Source organism: Uloborus diversus, chromosome 5 (genome assembly GCF_026930045.1).
Source record: "Uloborus diversus isolate 005 chromosome 5, Udiv.v.3.1, whole genome shotgun sequence".
NCBI classification, from domain to species: Eukaryota; Metazoa; Arthropoda; class Arachnida; order Araneae; family Uloboridae; genus Uloborus; species Uloborus diversus.
In genome coordinates, this window is record NC_072735.1 from 142,592,261 (window position 1) to 142,618,046 (window position 25,786).

At 31.4% G+C, this 25,786-nt stretch overlaps 1 protein-coding gene across 1 annotated transcript in view; it reads left to right on the forward strand.

Annotated features, from left to right (window-relative positions):
- Window positions 1-25,786, forward strand: part of LOC129223173 (atrial natriuretic peptide receptor 1-like) — a 454,723-nt gene that overhangs the window by 89,920 nt on the left and 339,017 nt on the right. The window contains exon 9 of the mRNA XM_054857740.1: window positions 691-756. Coding sequence (XP_054713715.1) covers window positions 691-756 — 66 coding nt within the window. The remainder of the gene's footprint in view (window positions 1-690; window positions 757-25,786) is intronic.

The following is a 25,786-nucleotide window of genomic DNA, read 5'->3' on the forward strand; positions in this document are numbered from 1 at the left end:
AATTATTTGCTTGGATGCAAATAATATTTAAAAGAAACTTCATTTTTTTTTCAGTAAAACCTTGAATAGCGATTATTTTTTGTAAAATGTTAGCAACTAATTATTACTTACTTACATGTTGCTTTTCAATGTAATGAAAACATCTTACGCTTTAGCAAACAAATGTGTAGTCCTCTTTTTTTTAAATTTATTAGATTGGAATACTTGAACAGTAAAATATTAAATATCATTATCAAGTAGCACAACTTGCCGATTACTACAGACACGTGTTTCGGCGTTACTAGAAATACTTTTATCCATGCAAAATAATTGCACTTATGGATGAAAAGACATCCTTTTGTTGGCTGTCTTTTATCCATAAGCCCATGCTTTAAAGAAATCAGAAGCCACGTTAAATAACCTCTTTAAACCATTTTAGGAACATGAAAATACATTTTTAATCGATATCCTCATATCTCAAACTTCTTAACGATTTTTATTCTATCCCTGTCGCCCACTGGTGGTGGGTTTTTGAATTTCAATTGCTGAAATTAAAATCCTTTCATTTTTGTAAATTTGGCCAGATTTGATTGATTCGTACGATACTTTTTTCTTTTATGGACATTTCAAATGATTAAGATTCTAGGTAATAAATGTAATTAGTGATAAATATGTTTGAGAGTGTGCTTGATGTACCGTTTTCTTTTACAGAGCACTGTTTCAGCGGAAACCTTGCCGGTTGGGCACCGAATATTCACGAACACAGCATTTTATAAGGTAAGTAGACTTAAATTGTGTTTAGTACAGTGGCCGCCACTGATATGAATCACGTCTGTGATAGTCAGTTTTGATTCTAAAGCGACTTATTCAATAAAACAGCGCATTCAGTAAAGTGGGATTTTGTTCTATTTTTGACGATTTGATTCAATAAAGCGGTTGATTCAATTTCTCACTGATTTAATTACCGGCGTCCACTGTATACGAAATCTTGTTCATACGAAACTACTTCATTCTTTTTATAAATACTTGTAATACACTATTTGAAAAGGAAAGGATAATATGTTGCTGGGAAAAAATATTGCATCAATTGGAACTATTTCAACTGAAATATTGTTGTTATTATCATTAAAATTCATTATTGCGTTGAAAGCTTTGCCTTCAATTGACGAGTTTAACCACACCATGCTGCGGGCTCTTACTGGTGAGATAAATTTACTTTATCTACAAGTTAGTTGACACTCTCAGCTTCAATGAGATGACATCTACCTCCAGCTCAGTTATTCATTATTCCAGTTATTCAATTATTCAATTGACGAGTTTAATCACACCATGTTGCGGACTCTCGCTGGTGAGATAAATTTACTTTATCTACTATTTAGTTGACCCGCTCAGCTTCAATGAGATGACACCTACCTCCAGCTCAGTTATTCATTATTCCAGACTGATGAGTCCATATAAAAGACAAAACTGCAGTCTCTGCGTGTGATGACCTTGCTGTTGGTACATTGCATGTGCCCCAAGAGATTGTTCAAACTTTATATATATTTTTTTGTGTATTGCACTTATAGTTTCATAACTTTTGCCGGGCATTCCAAAACAAGATTTCAACTTGTGTAAAAAAGCAGGCAAAAAACTTTGTACTAAGAACTTAGTAAAATAAGAAGCCGTGTACAATATAGCAGTACAAATAAAAGTACAAAAACTCTTTTATTACTATATGTATGTTATTTCTTTCATTACTATGTATTTTAAACTGTTTTTAATGCATTTATTTGTACTGTTATACACGTTATCTATTTTTACGTAAGATTTCAGCTTTCATTTCTTGCGTGCGAGCATTTGGGTTAAACGGATGTTTTGGTTACCTATATTATTATCCTCATATATATATATATATATATATATATATATATATATATATATATATATATATATATATATATATATATATATATATATATATATATAACAGTTCATTCACTGATCGAGTAACGCTTTGACGTCATCAACAACGAATTTCGTACCGTAGCATGCGTGACGGCAATATTTCATGGGAGAAGCACCAAAAATTCAGTAAGTTATTTATAATTTGATAATATTTTTTGGCAGTGTTTGACATGCACGGAAATGCTTTATCATGACAAGACGGGATCCGGTAACTTAACAAATTTATTGGTAAGACTGTAATTTTAGATAATGAAGAAAAGAAAAATGTGGTTAACAATTTACGCTATCTACTGAAGTTTAGGGTTAATCCATTGTAGTTAAGGTTAAAACTTCTACGATCAAAAGATCATTAAACAGGCAATTGCTTCGTTAAAATGTAGGAGCAATATTCACCCGTCATACCTTGACGGGTGATTTTTCTCGTCTCATGTATAATTATAGCTAATTCTTTCGTGGTGTTTGTATGCACGCACATATGTATGATTGTACGAATATATCTCAAACATAACTCAAAGACGCTAAATTGCATAAGGTTGAAAATTCGTACTCAAGTTATATATAGAGTTTTGTGGTATACTATCCCTTTTGATTACAATTTATTAATCCAAAATAGCTCTTTATCAGTTGTTTGTGGTCAATGTTGGTTTCCATGCAAAGGGCAGAAACATCCGAAATTGGGGAACACTTGGACATATTTTGCCAGTTTTTTGTCGACAATTTTTGTTTGTCAGCTTGGCGCTACTTTTATACAAGCTGGGAGACAAAGTTCATTCCAAAATAACGTGCCGAATTCTTTGTGTTTGATGATATAGACTTCCATAGAACCTTTGTAAAAAAAATCGTCAACCAGTCATGAAAATCTGTATAACCGTCTTTCTGTCACATTTTACGCAACATCTTGCTGTCGTTATTATTTTAGAATTGCAATTTTTGTTCTGAGGACTTTTGATTTTGCTGTTGAAATTCTTTTAAAATCCTTCATAATCGTACATTTTTCTTCAAAAATAAATAGTTATTCTCTTTTTTTTATCGTGCATTATAGGTGCAGGTAAGAATTCAGACAGAACTAAAAAATCATTGAAAAAATCGCTCTATAAAAAAATTATTACTTCTAGCCCGTCTACATAAACTCAATCACAAATTTTTAGCTATCTAAAATACCGGCTATTTAACGGATGTGCAAAATATTCATGTGATGTTCACATCCGATTTTAAAAACCAAAATGTAGGTTTTCATAAAATGACACATCATGCGCTAGAAAAGTATTTTTCATATCCATTAAATAGTTCAAATAAAATCTCTTTTATAAAGGCTGCTATGACCATTTCAAGTTATAATGCTTCTTGGCGAGGAAAATCCGAGAATTTTGATCCTTGCACTTATAATTTTGATCCAAGGATGCTGCTGCTCTTTAAGTCCCTTGTCAACAACAGCCGAAGCTTAGAATCCTCCCTCGATTCGAGTTACGAAAGAGAAGGATTTTGCTGAAAAGAGAAGCATATTGATTATGCACTTTCTTTGTGGGTTGGAAAGATATATTCTACGAAAAATACGATGCATGAAAGTGGTTGAAAATCCGGATTTTATTGTTATTCTCTTGCTTAAAATGGAGTTTTGATTTAAATTTTAGCTGTGCGATCGAATGAACATAGTTTATTTCTTTTTATAAAGTATTTTGTTATTGATTCCAATTTTTTAATTTGATTTTAGGCTGTAAATACCATCAGAAAAAGAAACGAAAAATAAATAGAAAATTGTAGTATGTGAACTTTCTCAGGAATTACTACGTAATTTACTGTTTAATACATTTTAAATCAAATAGTAAAAAAAAATATATAGTAATAATAAGTAACATTTCAAATGATCTCACAGAGAACTACAAATAAGAATAGCGTCACTTAGAGTATTTGAAATTCAGAACAAAAAACATTTAAAGAATAAATAAAATAAGCGCAAATCTAAATTAGTGTTTGGTTTGTAAGAAATTGAAGGATGAAAAATATTAGGAGAAAAAGAGAAAGCAATATTTATATATATGCTCTTCAGAAAATTCCACTAGCAATATCACGCTTTAAAATAAGCAATAAATTTGACGATAAAATTTCGGTTTGCACATCCATGAAAATAAAACGTTATTTTAGAAGGAATAGTAGATAACGACTTGAAGACCTAAATCAATCCTTTCTTTAGTACATTCTATAATGGAAATACTTTTACTTCTGGAAATACCTTTATCAACCGAGAATCGACCAGAACTCAATTGCCAAGGAATTTGTTTTTAGTCTGGTTTGAGCAATATCACCATTTTCAACTTGGTTCCCCAGGGCCTGACATCCATTTGATGAGGCATAACTTCGCCAGATATTTATTACTTTAAGGTTCAGTTTCCACCGTATTTATGCACCTGAGATCTAACGTTGTAAAATTTTATATATATAAACTCTTTTAAATTCAGAAAAATATCAACTAAATTTTCCACCATTAAACTAACTTTTGTTAATTTCATTTAAGGATTTCGATGGTTTTCTTAACGTTATTTTATTTCGATTGCACAGAAAGAGATTTCCAAAACTGTACCAGAACAATCTATTTAATGCAATTCCTTATGCAAATTGAATTTCAGTCAACGAAATTAAATTATTTATTATTTCATTTCTTCTTGATAAAAACTATTTTGTTTTTGTACTTCACAGTAAATTAATTTATCAAATTAGTAGCAGATAATTTCGAATTGTTTCCGTTTTATCAAGGGAACATCATGCTCCATCTTTCTGAGTAACTAAACTAGTTCTTTCTCAACTTAGATAAAAGAATTTAAATGAAAATGCATTATATCATTAATTTCACTTCGAGTTTTTTTATATTTGGTGTGAATTTGAATTAATTTATTTTCGTGTAGGTAAGAGACGATAACTTTATTTAAATTACATTTACTTAATTTTAAATGTCCTGGATTTAGTGATTAGTTTCATGCCACCTATTTAAAAAAATGAAAAAAAAAGTTAACGACTGAAAAGGGCTTTGCTGTCTTTTTCTTTTTTTGATTATTATTTCCTTTACGTGCTAATTTCATTATCATATCATTAAATGATCTTTAATTCTTAGGCAATAATATTGTTTTTAAATTTCGTTAGTTATGCTTAACCGTAAATTTTGGCACAATGAAATCATTTTTTTTTAATGTTCTAAAGGTTACATCGTTTTGTATAAAGATAATTTATTGGATCATGAGTGCATTAAAATGAAGTTTGTAGTAACTGTAAAGCAGCAAATAAATTTTTTCCCACTCATATTTTAATGTAAAAATTTTGACCGGTTTTGTAAAATAGAAAAATAAATTTACCGTATAGTGTAGCGTAACTTCTTCTGAAAGGATAAATCTGTACCTTAGAACCAGACTAATGTAAGTATCATGATCGCCACTTTACGAGAGAGCAGAAAAACGTTCGCTTAATGCAAACGTGCGCTCATTTACCACTGGTAAATAACAACAAAGGGCTTTTTTTATAATGAGGTTGTTTCCTTCAGTCAAAAGTACTACTTTTAGTTACTGAAATTGATAGTATAAGCAAAAAAATAATAATAATAACATGAGCCCAGAAAATACTTTAATTTACCCAACAGTTATTTTTTAATAAATTTTTTAAAATGTCCGATTTTTAAACAAGGCGTGGTCTTGATGACGTCACAAATGATGCACTTTGGCGCATCTTTCCACTGCTTTTCCATGTTATGATAATCAAGAAGTGAATTAAATATTGCGCTCTACTATCACCACACTAGAGTCAATGCCTGTGAACTGAAAAATGACGTCATCATGCATCGGCCGATCATCAGCCATATTACTGTTTTATGGAAATCCTGTTACATGTTAAATTTTTCATATCACCGCTTCTTTTAATCTCCAAGTATTTGATGTTTCAAAACAGAAAATCAAAGTTGGATTCAAAATCCGTAGTAAGCGATATTTTCCTAAAATTACGAAAAAAAAAATGTAAATTATTGAAAATTTTAGAGTGATTTTCTTTGACGCAATTTTTAACTTGGCGAGAATTTTTGATGTTATTCTTTGCCTCGATTTTCAACCTGAATTACATAGAAACTACTTTGGCAAATCTATGTACGTTATGTTTTTAAATTTTTAACAAAACAATCAATAAAATGAGACTAAATTCTCCATTACAATGAAAAAATATCCACCGAACAATTAAATTAAGCTTTTAAAATCCGCCAAGTAAGAACCAATTCATTAAATAACATAAAAAGTTGATTAAAAAAATCCTGAAAACAAATAAACCAACATTAAAAAATAAACCAATAATAATCCGCCAAAAACACTTTTTTATTATAGGTGCGTCACTTACTTGGCAACTTGTTAATTTTCTACCTTGGCGAAACAAGAAAACATCGTTTATGTTTGCTTCTCTTTTTCGAGTTTTACATTTCTATGGAACTTTTAATAATAATTAATGATGCAACTTATATGGCGGTATGTTTTTGTTATAATGCGTCATTTGACACAGTATTGCTTTTCACGTCTTCACCTTCAACGTAGAATAAAATATTTGGCCCTGAAAATGACCTTTCTTTCGAAGGAAGGTATTATGAACACTTAACTTTTCAAGAAAGGTAAAAAGATTTACTTCTTTAAAATAAAAAGGTTAAATGTACAAGCAATTAAATCAAAAGCTAACATTTCTTATTTTTATTAAGAGGAAATCGGAAAATCTTCAAATTTCAAAATTACAAGTATATTACATATATATTTATACAGAAAATATATATCGTAAAGGTATGGCAGGTATTAGTGTAGCAGAAGTACAGTTTCAAAAGGCATATTTTTCATCTTGGCGATTATTTTTCATTTTATTTACTGTTGTCTTACTTGATTAAACTTACAATGAAATTACTTCTTTTTTGGCGATACCATGCATTATTTTGTTTATTAATTGACGTCTGATGAAACAAACCATTAAATAAGACTAAATGTTGCGTTAAAATAAAAAGTAGTTCGCCTAATGATTGAATTAAGCTAATAAAAAGAAAATTGTCCGCCAAACAAAAAACTAGTATGTTGTGGCCATCACGAAACTTTCTTCTATATTTTTCTTTTCTTTTTTTCTTTTTCTGATCCCTCCCCATGCTTGACGAGGAAGCAATATTCCCAACAAAAACAAAATTACACATGCAAAAACTTGACGATCATCCCAATGTCTGAATTTTTGAAAAAGCAAAGCAAAGAGTGAAAATTGAAAGTTATTTTAAAAGCCTTGCTTGAATTAATTACAAATATTTTATTTGTTAACAAACATAAGATAGTAACAGTTAAAAATTTTAAATCATTTAGATAATACTAGCAAAAATACCCGTCGTTGCCTGGGTTATCAATAATTATGAGGAACAATCGTTACTTGCATTTGTTTTCTGTTTTAAGTGAGAGAACTTAAAACACACTTTTTTGACGTGATTTAAAATCTAGCTTCTTCCTTACTCATAAAACTAAAGTAGCAGTAAGTAAAAAGAGCAAAATAGTATTCATTTAGAAACGAAAACACGAAATTTAAGCGTATACAAATTTGAAGAATTTCCGAAATATGAAATTAAATTTCACATGTTTAAAAAGATTTATCAGTTAATACTTATTTATTATTTTTTTACATGGAGTCTTACCTTCTCTGTATGTCTATTGAAGAACGAACTGTTCAAAAAAATGTAGCCGCGCGCCCGTGATCCCCTTAAAATTGCTTTAGTTATTTTGGAAAATTTCAATTATTGTGGGTTCTTGTTGCGATTTAAAATGTTACCGACTTTGCGGGAATCGTTTTGGGATACCTTGGATAATGCTCCCCCTCCTTACTTTGTAAAACGGTATGTTACTAATTTTTGTTAAAGAGATATTGTCGCCATATGCTAAGATACTTTTGGTCACCATAAAATGGCGCTAAACAATTTCATCCGAAATGTTTCCAAAATAAGTAGTAAAATTTGGCGATGGTTTCAATTTTCACAAAGTCACATTAATGGAAGTTTTTGTGCTGTTTATGGATTTGCCTAATTTAGCTGCTGGATTATTTTACAGAAAAAAAAGTTTATAAAGATTCTTTGATTGACAATATTTTGTTTACATGGTCAAAGCTGACAAACATTATTACATAGTCTTTGACTTCAAAAACCGCGACAGTTGAAAAAACTGCCAAATGCATCCGCTACTGAAATCTTTCTGCATAAATTTTGGCGAGGTTTCTGCTGTTAGATTGGATAATGATTAAAAAATCCAATCAGCACAAATAATTTAAAAAAAAACAATTAATTACACTAAAGTTCCATTTAAATGGAAAATAATCAACCAAATCTATAGTTATTATTAGCCAATCTCGGGGAAAAAACGTTACTTTAAGATTTGACTTGAGAAAAGCCTCAAACAGTCAGACGAAACACAAAAACATTCAACAATTCTAACTATGAACTGGGAGTTGAGATGATACACTAAATAATGAATTGGGTTGAGGAAAGCCTTCGAACATGGAACAAAAAAGCCCATAACTCGTTTTTCATACAACTTAGAACTTTCTAACAGATGCCATCTTCAGCAGAAAAAAAAGCGCTTTCGATGGACACATAATTTTAATATGTGCACGTATTTTTTAACCGTCATATTGAAGCATTTATGCGAAAATTTGGACAAATTAGAATAAAAAAGGAACTATCAATCGGATTTTTATCGAACTGGTCTACAAACCTTCCCAGTACCAAACTGAACAAACGGTGAAAGTTTCAGCCAAATCTGCCGGGTAGTTTCTGAGATCTATGGGAACAAATTTACCAAACTCAATTTTTATATATATAGATTTCCGATCACTTCCATACAATTAAAATCACGAGAAATACGCAGACGAAAATCTATTACGATTTATCTTTCTTATTGTTGCATTAATAAAACTATTTTTGTTCGCAAAAAAAAGAAAAAAATCAACACCTCTTGGTGCGATTGACGTCAAAATTGAACCAAAGCCTGTTTACATATGGATTCACATATATTCCAAATTTCAACCAGAACGTAGCATTACTTCTTGGGATAGGGCACGCACAATGGGAAAAAAGAACGGGCGATTGCGTAGCCCCCTTTTTAGCTGTTGACACCAAAAATAATCAGCTCTTATACCCACTAAGTGCTACTTGCCGATAAATTTTTCTTTTATTCCGTTCATTATTTCTTGAGATACAGCAGTCACAATTGAGGACAAAAAGCGGTTTATAGCTCAACCCCCGTTTGAGTTATTGACACCAAAATTGAATCAGCACCTGTTCCTGTTAATGGCAACATATGGACCAAATTTTGTTTGATTCCGCCAGTTACTTCCTGAGGAATAGCAATCACGCGTAACTCAAAAAACGTCCCATTGCTCCACCCCCTTGCAGGAATTCACGCCAAAAACCAATGGGCACAAGTTCGCATAGGGGCACATATGTGAACCAAATTTCGTTCGATTTCATGCGGTAGTTTTTGCTGTAGAGCGGCCACAAAAAACTGGTCACACACAGACGTGACACACACATACACACAGACAGACAGACATTTTCCAAAAATAGTCGAAATGGACTTAGCACACCTCAAAACGTTCGAATCCGTCAAAATTCGAAATTCGAAAATTTGCACGAATCCAATACTTTCTTCTATACATTAGATATAGAAGAAAGTAACAAGCTAAATGAAAACCGTAAATGGTTCTTCTGAAATAAATCGCCAACTAAAGTAAACAAATTTTAAGGCTGTTTCTTCAGTGTCAGAAACTTTCGTTTCTAAGACTTATGAGAAGAAGCAACAGCAACAACTTTTCAAAATACAACAACAGGTTTCGTTAGCTAAAACGTTTTTTTTTATTTTCTAAACTATAGAATTAAATTAGTTCAAAGACTGTTGGCTAGGGGGAAAAGATCAAAATTATACTCATTGAGTGATAACATTGTCGATTGGCAAGTTTTACTTCTATATGAACACTTCAAAAATACTTACCCAAGTGGATAAGGTAGCAACTTTTGAATACCTAATACTGTAACTATACAAAACTACTACATTTCTTACATGAGGGATAAAGGTAAATTAGCCCTCTCTGTCAGGATTTTTTTTTATCTAATGATGCGAGAAATTCAAAGATAATTTTCTGTCGACGGTCAGTTTTTCTTAAGGCGACATCACACTTGAAACTTTAGTGTAGAAAATGCAATGTCCAGTTAACTATAATGTAACAGGTAACACAGAATCACATTTTTTTGTCATCATTATGTACTTGTACTTGAGGTAAAACATCAATAAGATGAGACAGATATTACATATGTGCATTTCACTCGGCAATTCATCATAAAAATAATCATTCACAATGCTACAAAACTCATATGGAGCCATAAGACTCATTTACAGTCTGCTGGCTGATGCAAGCACATTTATGAATCGGATTCAAAGGTGTCTTATGTTATTATGATCCAGCTAATTAGCAATATTTCCCAAATCTGGCATTCAATGGATCACATCGTATAGATCCAGGGCAAAAATGACGTTTTTTGCTCTCCTTTAGAAACGAAAAAGTAATTTCTTTGCAAAGTTACACAACACATTTATGGACCAAAAAGATTTCCGTTGGACTAAAGAGAAATTTTAAAGGTAAACTGGCCGATCTGCGCTTACCTCATCAAATGTATCGTTGCCAGTTAACAGGCATTGACTCTAGTACGGTGATGGCTCTACGCTTGCTATCAACCATATCGTTGCCAATGCACGTGATTAAAGATGCAAATTAAATACTTTGCTCTGTGAATGGCAACAGTGCATGCATTATTATTTCTGATGTCATCGGCAAAAGCGTAAACAATCAAAGCGCACCAATTAAAGTACTTTTTTTTACATTAAACTTAAACAATTATTTAAAAAACGGTCAGATCTTATGTTTTTAAGCGTTCTCTTTCAGAAAAAAATATTTTTAAAATTTTGGAATTGAAACCATTATTTTCGCAATTTTTGAACTTATGCTGCCTATGTGATACAGAAATACCTACAAACAAGATTTTTTTTTTCAATATAAAATGTTAGCAAACAATAATAGGATGAACTTAAGCACTGATTAAGAACAATATTAAAAAAAAAAACAAATAAATAAAAAAAAAGAAAAATCTATGACCGAGCTTTGAAAACTGCGTTGTAATTCAACTCATAAACAAAAAGTATTTCTTTCTTAAATTTGAACATAATTTGTTTTACGCGTCTGAAATGCTTTGATTTTATAAACTGAATGTTTCAAAATATGGTTTTGCAAGAGATTCTGTACTATAGATAACGTTTCTGCTTGTTTTTAACATTTAACACATTAACTTTAAAACATTTTTTTTAGGGACGTAGCCTTCAACGAGCCAAACCTCAAGTCCGTTAAAGGTTAGGCATGCTTAACCTTTAACGGGCTTAAAATCCGTTTCAGAGGCAAAAAACGGGTTTTAAGCCCAGTTTCTTGCTTCTGAATTATTATAAGACATATTTAATTGAAATATTTAATAAGAAGCTCACTTGTTTAAGTACGCAAACGTTAAATCTGATCATTTTCAAAGCTTAGAAAAATTCAATATTCTAACTGATGCCGTTCTAAGTTTTACCAACAGCTAGTGTAAACAAATTTCAAAATATTTAATTTAATATTTTTATCCTAGTTAGTCATTTACAATCACTTTTAGAAGTTACATTCAATGTACAGCATTTCTATTAGCATTGTTTCTATTAGCAAAGTGCTAATGCTTGTACCAGTGAGTTTTATTAAAATCTTCATGTCCATGTTGAATGTTAACAGTGCATTTTAAAAATATTTTTAATTATTTTCAATGCTTATTCCTTTGTTAACGAAAAAAAAATCAGCAACAGTAGCATATTAAAACGTGTAAAAGGTTTTATTTATTTATTTTATAGAGATTTTCTGCAATGGGGTGACAGTTTTATTCACTAAAGTCGATTAAATAAGCAAAAAAAAAAAAAGTGGAGCGATTAAAAATTTTTATTTTCAAAACGTTAAATTTTTAGTTAATTTTTTAAAATGTCCGATTTTAAAAATAAGGCGTGGTCTTTATGACGTCATAAGTAATGAACTTTGGCACACTACTCCACTGATGCCCTAAATGCTTAAGCTTACTGTCTACCGCGTTCCCAGATTATGATAATTATGAAACAAATTAAATATTACACTCTGCGCTTCCTATCAGCCAAATCGTTGCCAGTACATGTAAGTAAAGAAGCGAATTAAATATTGCGCTCTGCACTAATGGCATCAGTGAATTGCATTTCATCACTTGTGATGTCATGCGCAGAAGCAGAGAAAATAAAATTAAATCTGCGCACCGATTAAAATAATTTTTAAAATATATTACACTTTGTCAAAATTTTAAAAATGGCCAAATCCTATGTTTTTAAGCATGCTCTTTCAGAAGAAAAAACTTTTAAAATTTCGGAAACGACCCCATTATCAAGTTAGCGAAATTACAGCTAATGAGATGTAAAAAATCAAATACTGTGCATGTCACTGTTTCATTTATTTATTATCCCCATTATTTTGAATAAAAATGCTGTTAAATGTTTGCATCGCATACAGACTCAATTTGTGCATTATTTACATCATGGAAACGAAGCTCTCGTCCTGAAAAAGATCAACCTGTAAATACGGACTATCAAAGAATGAATATAAACAGCTTTTATTTTCTCCACCCAAATCCTCTTATTGCATTCTTCATGATTTCTCTAGAAAACAGATTGAATTGATGGCTCTGGTGGCAGTCGGTTTTCTGTTTTTTACTACTCCGTCACAATCGATCCAAATACATAATGTATGATAGGTTGTAAGATTTAGATGGAAGTTCCATCTAAGATTTGTGTCCCTTTAAAGAAGCTTTCAAAGAAGTCTTAACTTTCCTAGAGTCGGCGCTTGCCCTGGATTTAGGTTTGACTTTTAGAATGTCAAGGTTAAGGAGGAAGATTTTAAGAACGCATTGGGCATTTTTTATGGAAGATTATAACTGAGCTGTTTTGATCTCCGTCGGAAAATAAAATTTTATTTTGTTGATTCTCGCATTACAAAATTTGTTCATTTAAAATACGAAAAAAAGTTCGAAAAATAATGTAAAAAAAAAGCATTTGATTTTTTTCTCTTCATATCAGACAAATCAGATATTCAGAGGAATTAAACATTTTCTACCTTATGCATAAAAAGATACGGAAATTTTGAAATAAATGAAAACTCTTTACAACTATTTTTTATAACTTTTCTTCTAATGGGTATTAGGGTGGGCCGAAAAAACCTTTTTTGGAAATCTGTTTTTGGATAGTGCGGAAAAGTTGCTATATGGGCCCGTTATTACCCAGAAAAAATTTCGCGAAATTTGTTTAATATTTAGCCGGCGCTATTTGACCTTGAAAAACTGAAAAAAAGGGCAAAAATGCACTTTTTTTCAAAAAAAAAGGGGGGGGGAGGGATTAAAAATAAAAGTTTGAAGCTAGTTTCAGCAAACAGAAGTATCTGTCAGTGAATTAGTTGAAATCCTCAAAGACTTCTATACATTTCGTAGAATATTTAGCTACGCTCCTTTAAAACTGAAACATGGGGAAAATTAAAAAAAAAAAAAAAAATTAAGTAGTTTCGAAATAAGTAAATACTGAAATGATACGCAATACTTAAAAAAAAAAAAAACAGTGTAAATTCAATCAATTTTATGTGACATTTGTACGCCAATTTTAAAAAAATGCACACACTCAAACACAATATATTGACACTAGAGGACCCAACAGACGTTGTTCTGTTCAAACTTTGTAAATTGAAAAGTTAAAAAATGTCAATAAACTATCAAGTGTTTGAATCGTTCTGTTGAAAAAAATAAGTAAAAAAAAAATGCTTTAAGCTGCTATTGTGTCAGAATGCGTATATTTATTACAACTTGATTTATCTTATGCCTACTGAGCTGTTGTTTTATTAACTATTTTTTCTCCTGTATTTGATGGTTTGTTCCTTCAGCCATACTCAAAGGATAAAAATCGTCTTCAGATATTAATCGTGAAAAACTAACTACCTACTAGAACAAACGAGAAATCCCGCTGCAACATCCCCATATAAAAAAGAATAAAACAATTGAAAGGATGGCGTTTAGAAAAATGATAAAGGCAAAAGCAGTTCTCTGAATAAGCGAAAATCACTCATCCCTCCCCCTCCCGATGTAAAACAACACATTCTTCAACAAAAATGATTAAAAACTCTTTAAAAACGAAAAACAATTATTTGTAATTTGAAACATTTCGCCAAATAAACAAAAAAATACAATGAATTACATTAACATTAGCTGTAAAATGTGAACAAATGATCACGCAACTCTATTGTTTATAGCTAAAGTCGCCAAGCCACCACGTTACTGTAATCCAGCCGATCAGTGAGCGAAGTCAAATCCGACCGATTAGCAGCACGATCTTTTGAACGAAAACTTTTTAAACTTCAATTCCCTAATTTGTTCTTTCCACCAAAGATAAAGATCTTCCACTGCACTAATCTTTTGTGTACATAACTACCCTGTTCTAATTTATCTAGTTAGATAATCCTTAAAGTCTTCTTGATATTGGTGCCAAAACTCAGATAGATTTGAGCCGAGAAGCAAATGCTGCGACGACAGAGCACATGTTTTACGTGAACCTTCCAGTACTTTACTTCAAAATATATCACGGGTTCTAAAACTGTTGCTTTCAAGAAATGAAGGCTTCACTCTCTTTCCCTCTACGTTTTATCTATTCTTAATTCACATATCACAGTAGCAAATTTCATTACAAAAAGCAGAGCTGGCTTTTTTATTGTCCTTTGGAAACGGGTTAAATATTTATTTCAATTCTCGCTCAACAATAGGTTAAAATAAATATTAATCATTTGGGAGATATAACCATCCAATGTTTAAGTTAATTAATTACTTAACAAAAACGCTTCCGATTCGATCCATCGCGCTTCAAAACCATGCTTGCCACAACTTAATTACACACAAAAAATTTCTGCAAAATCTGTCCAGCCATTTAAAAGCCTTATGGTGACAAACGTCCGCACAGAAGATTTTTATATATTAAGATAAGATGCTAACTTTTTAATCTTCGGTTGCAATTGTTTCTCCTGGATAATAAACGGCGCTCAACTGCTTCTATTATTCCTAAGATTATTTTATAACTTTTTTATATATGTTTGACAAATAGAGCCCTTGAGTATTAAAAAAAATATGAATCCTCTGAAGTCTTTTAAACGGGAGCCGGACATTTCGAATGTTATTGCATTATCTTTGTTTTGGTACACAACACGACTATAATGGAGAAACGCGCGAAAAAGAAAGTAACGCGAGCAAGCACAAGTAGTCTTCTATTTGGACCTGGAAGAGATTTGTCTCCTCCCGATGCTTTATTTCTTCCAACATATGAAGACATTATCAGAAGTTATCAAATCACTTTGAATGCAAATAAAGGGAGAAGGAAGTAAGCAACCATCTAAGATTTGATACTTTTCAAAGTTCTCTCAAATAATGCATATTTCGCTCATCCTGAATAACAACTGTTGACAATGTTGTTTGACTCAGGAAAATACATTCGAGAATCAGCTGTTAGGCGCATTCTGAACTCTAGAAATAAGAAGACGAGGAGCTCGGATGGTGTACGATTTTTTAAGCGTCCTAAACTCAATTTTGAAGCCGTTGATTATGTTGATTTAGTTGATTGGGCAAACTGTGTTGTAACAGAGCCACCTCTTACAATGCATCTAAAAGACCAACAATTGAAAGAAATGTACAAAGAACAGCCTACAGAGTTCACTTTCGAGAAATTTCCCTGTTACACGCAAGCTGTGGAACGTTGTATGAATCTAATAACCGAAGTTGCAATAAAAGTTCACGATGAAACTGCACGAGATAGATACATTCGTGCAAAACTTCAAGCTAGGAAAGAACTTCCATCATTTGATAACGAGGGACAATATTATTCCAAAAAATAATATTCATTATGCATGAGGTATTATAAATCAAATTTGAAGATTTCTTTTTCAAAATTTTATTATCTGTATATGTAATTCTAGAAAATAAAAGTTTGAAGCTAGTTTCAGCAAACATTAGAAGTATCTGTCAGTGAATTAGTTGAAATCCTCAAAGATTTTTATACATTTCGTAGAATATTTAACTACGCTTCTTTAAGACTATGTATGATACAATTGCGTGATACAATCACTATGATTAATATTGATATTTAATTAATTATTCTATGATTTAATTTTAAAAAATAATTTTCACATTGGTTTTTAAAGAAATTCAATATTTTTTCATTTTTCTTCAATTTTTGATGTCGGAAAGGAGCGGTTAAATGCTCATTAAAATCAATGAAACATTTTATGGGCTCGAACTAGCTCATTATATAACATTTTCGATGCATTTCAGCAAAATATTTGGAATTTAGGTTTTTTAAAAAAAAATCGTTTTAAAATTCATTTTTCACTTTTTTTCGGTTTTTCAGTGTCAAATAGCGCCGGCTAGATATTTTTTAATATCCAAGAAATTTTTTGTGAGTGCTAACTAGCTCACTGCGCAACTTTTGTGCGTTATCCAAAAATTGATTTCGGAAAAAAAAAATCGGCTTACTTCGGCCCACCCTAATGGGTATGTCCACGGTGACTGACGTTACAGTTTGATTCTATTTTTAACTTATAAATTCAGCACTGTCTTGAAATTAAATTTTGTTTCTTCTGAAATTGATCTAAAATATCATGATATGGTACAATCATGCCACCACACTTGTTTTCAGACTTGAGGAAAAATTTTTTGCATGAAATTAAGGGGAATAAAAAAACGTGACTGATGTCACACAGATGAGACATTGAGAAAAGTGACTTATATAAAACTTGAAATCCTCTTCAAACTAAGAACGTAAAATCTAAACAGATTTCTTCCCCTTAAAATAGAGATTTTAGACTTGATGGAAACACTTTACTTTATTGAAATAACTTAAAAACTAAAAGTATAAAAAATATTCAACACCCGTGATTGATGATACAAAGATTTTGTGACTTAAGTTACATTTACAATAAATTGCTGTAATTATAAATTATTTCTCCTTGAAAATAAAATTAGCATTTAAAATTAAAATTGTATTTAAAATACTAGAAAAGTTCATTTATAAAGTTTTAAACGTTATATTTTAATGTATTTCACAAAATAAAATGTCCTCTTGCCTTTACTACATCTAGTGCGCTAGATATTTTATTCTTTTCTCATGTGAATATAATAAATTTCATCCATATTGACAGGCTATTTGCAATGTTTTACTGGTTGAACCTTGAGAGTTACTAAATATCTCTAGTTTTCAATTCCAATGCATCTAACTTCTCGTGACACAATTGTTTATCATATTCTTCAAGAACCCTTTCTTCAGTTGCAGTCAACAATGTTCAACTGAATCAACCAATGTGGAACATGTACTGTTGGAAGTGATTTCCTCTTTTACTGTAAGAAAAGGGTTGGTTCTGAACACATAATACAGCTTCTGAATTTTAGAAAAAGTATTACTCAAATATAACTCTTTATAATACGAATGCCCGACGGATTGTGATAGCTCTGAAATTTGCATGAAGCTGTGAAATTTCAAAATATTTCTGTATTGATGATGTAGTACTTTTACTTAAATGTAATACATGAAGAACTAGGAGTATCTGTTTATCAAATTTCATACCAGAAAAATTTTTTACAGCAGCAGTTTTCTTTTGTGAGGATACAACAAAGAGCGCTTTGAATGACTAACAGATTTTACCAAAGTTTCATTATTTTAAAGAGGCGCAATGCAGCTGCTAATTTAAACCTGGGACTTCAATACTTTAAATTTGTTCTATTCTTGCTCTATTTCTTCACCTAATTTCTCTTTTTAATTTTATTCAAAACTAACTTTGGTAATTATGCTAGGTTTTTTAAAATTATTTTATTTATTTTTTTATCATCCGCATTTCTCAGCTTCTACTTCGTTTTACTTTTCGTAATTTTCATGTTTTCCTTCATTTCTTAATTTATATCGCATTTTTTTCACGCCTTTCTGCAGCAGTCAATGCTATTTGTGCAATTTGTTTGAAGTTTATTAATGAAAAGAGAAATGTGACTGATGTTACACATTTTAAATAGGTTTTAAATAATTAAATTTAGCTATTTCTAAATATTTAAGACATTAATATTAAAGATATCATCATAAATGAAGAGAATATGACTTTTTATAAACTTTGGTTTGCTTTCGTTTAAGCAATGCAAACTTATACAATTTCGTGACTGATGTTACATTAGAGTATGAGGCATAGTTTAAAAACAATTGCTACAAGACAATTATAACAGTTTAAAGTTTCTTTGTTGGTACAATCTCGTCCTAGATAAACCACATTTTAATAAAAATAAGATTGTAAGCGTAGCAAATAATTTCCTAAGTGAAAAAAAGATTAGCTTTTAAAATCCTTAATGCGATGACACAAAGGCACCGAGTATTGTTGTCAAAATTTGCCTATAAAACTTCCAAAAAATGTGTTTATAACTTTTTTTGCATAGTTTTATTAAAATAGTCTTTTTTTTTATCTCATATAAAAGAAAAAAAAATAATGATACAGTACAGGTTTTTTCTTTTTACTGTGATGTTCCTAGTTTAATGGACATGCTCTAATGTTATTCAATGGATTTATTTTTTTTTTTATTCAGTGAATGAATTTTAATTTTGCTTTAAACTTTCAATATTTTCTTGTGACCTAATTTATTTATTTAGTCAAATTTTATATCTTCATGCAACTTTTATGATGGCTGTGGCGCTAAGATTGCTACAGACTAGTTATATCTTACTGCCACATTTGCATGTTTTTGGCACCAAGATTTTAATATACTTGTCACGACCACGTTACCGCTACCTTGCTCCAGTTTCCCTATGTCACTAATAGTATCCCTCATCCGTATTTTCCAACTGCTATTCAGTGATTTGCTTGGTCACCATATTTTTAGCCCCCGACACACAGAGGAAGAGGGTTATAAGTTTGACGTGTCTGTGTATCTGTCCGTGGCACTTTAGCGCGTAAACGGAAGGACCGATTTTGAAAAAAAAAATGTTCGAAAGGAGAGTTGATCTGGATGACATTCATTAAAGAAGAAATTAACTAAAAACCTCTAAAAGGTTTTTCGCAATTTTCGCAGTGAAAACATATTTAAAAATTTAGCACCAAATTAAAGAGTATTTTTTTCTGCATCTGATAGAATGTGTTTGAAATTTCCATGTTATATATAATTCGAATTATAACGTTTTTTTAAAGCAAATTTTAAATACGGCTAAGCCTTCATTCACGCGATTGGTAACCGATTCCATTGTTGGCCAACAAAGACGGAAAACGCAATGATTTAAAATTTTTATCTGTTGCCAGTTTGAATTTGTTAACAAATATAATACTTGTAATTGATTTTAAAGTAGTATAAAGCTTTTAAAAAGTTCTCCTATTTCTCTTTTTTTATTCTACCTTTGCCACTCAATCTCTTTTTTTTTTAAATTTTATCTTTATATCTAACTAGCTGCGTTGCCCGACTTTTCCCTGTCTACCTTGAAAGTAAAAATTGTGTCGAGTGGCGTATATTGAACAATCAAGCTTTAAAAAAAAAGAAAAATAAATAAAAAAACGTGAAAAATTCCCTTCCAAAAAATAACGACAGATATTAAAATACTTTTAAAATATTCAAATGATAAAGATGGATTAAAAAGAGTAACCATGGAAACACAAAATAAAATAAGCTTAAGAAATGAAAATGAGAAAGATGGAAAAAAGCAATGGATTCAAAAAGCGTAACCTTGGAAACGCGAAAATAAAATGGTTAACATCTTGAATGAAGATGAGATTTTTCAAACTTGCTTAAAAAGGCATGTAACTTTTTTTGCTTTCGAGATAGAAGCATAGTTTTTCGACCGTGGGTCGAAATAGATCTGGAGTAAAAAATGTCACTCTTTCCAATGGTGTCAAGAAAAAGAAAAAAAACTGCGACAATACGTTCACTTTTTATTTATTTTTTAATGAGCAAAGTAGTGCCTAAATTTCAATTAAACCTAAAAAAAATTGAGCCAAAAAAAAAAAAAAAAAACTTCCGCCATGATTAAGTTAAAGTTTTGATAAATATTGCGTAGAAGGCGGAAAATTCTACCCTTTACAACGATATGCAAGTAATTTTTCACCCCCATATTCGAGAATTTTTGTGAAAATTTGGCCTAAATTGGAATAAAAAAAAGAACTATTTATCGGATATTTTTTCGAACCAGTTGCAAACCTTTTCCGGGCTTAAAAAACCAAACTGTGAAAATTTCAGCGAAATCGACCGGGTAGTTCTCGAGTTTTGCGCGTTCAAACACACAGACGCTTTTTGGAGACTTCATTTTACACTATGTAGAAATAATATATCTAATAATAAATCTTGCAATACATAATTTAATCATATGGCGTAATAAACTAAACGCGTCCGTCCGACATCACTGTAACTGAACTATAAATAACAATGAGTTTAAGCGAAATAATTCTATTGAATTGTGTAACAAAGTATTGTTTTTTGGGGCAATAAAAAGTACGCCTGCTTGTCTAAGAATTTATTTTGCTTATTACCTTTTTCCTGAATAACACTAGTCAACATCAAAAATGCATCCGGCTCAAAAATAGCTATTTCCGAAGTATTTTGCCTCGCTAAACACAAAAATCACCATAAAAAGTTGAGATTAGCTCTAGTTATCATGATACAGGGCCAACTAGGATAGTGAATTCTCACTAATGCTCTTTTTTCCTGGCAGATAAAAACACCCTCATGGGTTTCACTGTCCTCTAAACTTCGACCCTAGGTTGGGATAGAAAATCTCACTACATGCAAACCGAAAGAGACTTCAAGAAATTTAAATTCTGAGAAGAGAAATGCCCGAAATCAGCCAAAATGTGGAGTTTTAGGTAGTATCCGCCTATTCCTGCTTCAACCATGCTGATTATGTTAGAAATAAAGAAGAACTTCGTGATAGCAGTGAATAAAGACGATTTCCCAATACCTTAGAGAGAAATTTCCAAGGTATATTGAAGCTAAGTTTAAGGAGATAATTTTTAACAGCTCTTTAAATACGCACAATTATTGAAATCGGAGTTTTTGAGAAGGAAAAAAAAAGTGTGAGGGAAGGAAAAAAATAGTTTAAAAAAACTTAAAAAAACACGCTTTAGTAGCAAAATGAACTACAAAGTTAAAAATATTCTTTAGATTACAAGTACATAAAGTAATTGACCAAACACTTAATTTTACTGTAATAGAAAAAAAGCTTGGGGGCTTCTTATCAGTTGTCTTAAATTTCTTCCACTTATTATCCATGCAAAAATGTAAATAGGTAGCCCCACGCTTTCTTTTTATTACAGTAAAATTAAGTGTTTGGTCACTTACTTTATATACTTGTCATCCAAAGATTATTTCTAACCTTTTAGTTCATTTTGCTACTAAAGAATGTTTTTTTAGTTTTTTAAACTATTATTTTTTTCAAATAAGATTTAGATACTAAATACTGCTAACACTTGTAACTCTTAAATGAAATCTTTGTGTGTGTTCGATTTTTATAATGGATTGTATCTTAGTATTCTATTGCATTATTTGCATCTGACATTTTGAATGCTTTCTGGTAAATTCATGTGCAAACATTGTTACACTCCGCAGCTCTGATTTGTGCGTTGTAAGTAATTCTAATAAGCCACTGGCTCTTTGTCCAAAGGAAAGTTGGACCCACAAACATACCCACAAACATACAAGTTAAGCTAATAAAAGCGAGTTAATTATAATAAACTAATAACTTATCGTTAATAAATTAATTTGATTATAGAATATTGCATTGTCATCGGGTCTGAGGTTGCATTTCAAATTTTAAAAAAATCCGATCACAAAAAGTGGTCGAAAATTGCGTTGCAAGATTATAAATTTAATTTCGGTGTAGACGGGATTAGAACGCACGCCCAATGATTCCTGGAGGTGGACGTCAGCGAAGACCCGCGCCTTAGACCGCTCGGCCACAAACGCTCATGAAGTGGTGGAATGTACTAACAGTAATAAGCCACTAGCTCTTAGTCCAACGGAGAGTTACTCATAAACATACAATAGAAGCTAATAAAAGCTTGTTAGTAACACCTAAGAAGCCTTTAAGGGTACTTTACAAGTATGTCTAAGCAGCAGAGAAGACGAGAATCAAAAACAGTTGTTCAAACAATCCCAGCGGAAGTTCTGTGACCATTGATGAATGATGTGACTCTGAAACTCTATTTTATTCACTTCTTCCAGGATATTTCATTTAAAAACTAAATACATGAATAGTGAGCTTAAGGAAAGGTAGTCATTAAAATATCTTTAAAATGTAACGCAGATATCAGGGTCATTGGTCTGAGTTAATGCTTACCAAATGTAGCTGAACTATCACAAGAGGTGGTCCTTCTTTGACGTACAAAAAGTAGTCGAAAATGACGCGTTTACATCAATAAGCCGAAAGCGACCAATGCTTTTCAAAAAATATGCGTTCTTTAATAAAACAGGACATATGTAATAACATTTATTGCACAGAATTTTTTTTCCCTTTTTAACATTAAATTTAAATTAATTTGTTGTTGCTGTGCACCTTTCTCCAGAGGGCTTTTATGTATCTTGAAAACAAGAGCTAATACAAAAATCGACTACCATATTTATTTTTCTCGACCCTAATTTAATAGGAATGTACTATTTAAAACCTGGATGCAGACAAAAAGTTCTTTTTTGTTGACTAGTGAGTAATCTGGATTGTAGTTTATCCGGATTACTTTGATCCCAGTTAATTCGTATAACGTATATGTGTTGCAATTCGTTACTCTACTTGTGATATGAATTTTGCTCTCTCAGCTCAGCTCCATATTATGGTGGACCGAAAAAATTTAAATTCGGCAGAGTACTTAACCTTAGTACGGAAAATGTGTTACTCTTTAACAGTAGTTACTACGCAAAATTTCGTGACTCTGAGTTAATGTCTTCTGTTATTGCAAGAGAATTACACGTTTGAGATTTTTAGAAAAAAAAAACAATTACTAAATTTGCAAAATATTTAAAATTATGCAGAATAAATTAAGCTTTAGTGCGGGAATTTCGTACCTTTCTAACACAAACTATTCCTTAAAATTTCAAGCCTGAGAGATATTTTTTTCTGCTCTGGAAAGGGGCCTGAATTTTGAGAATTTTATTCAAAAAAATCTTTAATGCGATTGACACATACCAAAGTAACTACATGCATAATACGCTGCTATACTTCGAGTTTTTAATCCCCTCAATTACAACCCCAGCCCCCCTTTGAACCAGGCTTCTCATTAGAGGGGTTAGGGGGAAGGCTCCTATTACTTTAAAGAACTAATGTTTTTACAAATAAAAGGGCCTGGTTTTATTGCTTTCCGACAAAATTTCTTGTAGTTCACTCTCTTTCGCCCATCCCGCCTGCTGGACAAATTAGAAACAACGGACCTGCTTTTAATTTTGCAAACTCCTAGCAGAAATTGTTATACTAAGTTTTCTGTCTGTTGGTTAATTCCCTCTGCTCTGGAAATAGGTGTAAATTTCAATGGAAAACGTCATTGTTATTCTTATTGAGTGACTGTTGTAGAGGGTGGAGATTCAAACTTCACAAGGTCTTTAATAATAATTAGATTTCATGTAAGAACTAGTTCGGTTAGAAATGAAAGTTACGGTTAAAAACTCTCTCGGAAATATGTTAAAAATTTGAACTGAATTTAGGATATAGATTATTTCTTTTCATTGAATAAAAAAAATATAAAATGACTTATAAAGCTTGGCAAATGAGTTATTAAAACTACAAGAGTTACTATTCGAGGCAATTGACAGGATCAATTACAGTAATATATTTTTGACAACTATCTTGATGAATAAATGTATTTCCACGAAACAGAATGCATTGCTTCGTCTCTAATAGATGGTTTAATTTTATTCTAAACCAGGATGGAGAATATACATTTATCTTTACTAATAATAAAGCTGAAAGTCTTTCTGTCTGGATATCGGGATCTGTCTCTGTCCGGATCTCTGTCTGAATCTCTGTGACGCGCATAGCGCCTAGACAGTTAGGCCGATTTTCATGAAATTTGGCACAACATTAGTTTGTAGTATGGGGGTGTGCACTTCAAAGCGATTTTTCAAAAATTCGATTTTTTTTTTCAATTCCAATTTTAAGAACATTTTACCTAGCAAATTATCATAACGTGGAATTTCAAATTACCATAACCTGGACGAATAAATTATTATAACTTGGAACATGGGTGAGCAAATGGACATAGCAAATTGGAGAGAAATTCATCATCCATTATTTGTGCATATACAGGCGAACCAAATGACTTTTTAATTTGTGAAACTCATTTTGTGCTTTTGTAATAGAAATCTAAAATCTCAAGATTCGATTATCTGGTTTCTGCCAACGAGACATATTTAGCGCACCTAGTTCGCGGTTAGCAAGATAAACAGAGCATACGCCTTATTTTATGGCACGTGATATTAGTAATAAATATTGGTCTTTACTCAGTATCGTGGGATCAACTTGTAATCCATTGGCTTAAAACTAACTATGGGGAGCTTTTCAAAGTCGCACAGGCTTTATCTAATTTTACCGGAATGAGATTTAGGGTCTGACGTTGTACCATCAACAAATTGGTAGTGATTCCGTAATGAGATTTCGTTGAATGTGAAAGGCAAATAGCTCACTGAAGGGGTTTGCGAAGATTTTGCCCTAAAAGGCGAATGATTCCAGCTGTTGTCTGATGTTGTCGTTGAGGTGATTAAAAAATCAAAGTATTGGCGTGTATTAGATATGTAGGTATGTAATGTGCCACTGGTATTTAAATATTTTATTTATAAAATACTCAAATTTTAGGCCCTTTGCTAGAGCAGGAATAATTAACTCACCGGCTTGAAATTTTACGCAGTAGTTTGTGTTACGAAGTTACAAGATTTCTGCAATGAAGCTTAGTGTTTTGCGGAATTTAAAATATTTTGTAAATATTCACTTTGCTTGATTTTTTTCTAAAAATCTTGAAAATTTAAGTTTTTTTCCAGAGCAGGAGAGTTACGAAACTCTTCTTAGATTACATCAGAGTTGCGAAATTTTTCACAGTTACTGTTAGTGAGGTGAAAATTTTCCGCACTAAGGCTTAGTGTTCTGCAGGATTTCGATTTTTTCGGCTCACCCTATTACGTATACCATCCGTGTATACACGTGGCTTGTGTGTTGTGATATAATTATATTCATATTTTTGTGTACTTAAATGTTGCCTACACCCAAAAAGGTAGTTTTTTAAAAATTTCAAGCAAAAAATAAATAAATAAATAAATAAATAAATAAAAACTGACTACATATAGTGTAAGTACACCTTTCTTCTGTATACTTTTCTTAAATAAAAAAAAGAGTAATTTTAATGACCGTTCTCTGGAAAACATTAAGATTAATAAGAGCTAGAGAAAATGTCCAACACATTTCGCTTAATTCGTTCTTTAAGATAAATGATTAGTTTAAAATACGAGGTTTATAATAAGAGACTGTAGATTCTTGTACAGTTATAAAACTACATTCTTCCAACGTTGTTTACAATGGTAATGTGTGAAGGAAAACGTCATTAGCAGAACACATAAAATGTAGCAAATGCAATGAGTGGATTAAATCCTCTAGCTCGTAATAAATATACTTAGAATTAGGATCGTCGTAGAACTGTCAAGGAAATGTTTGAACGAAGTGTTGGATATCTTGCTGGAGACGGT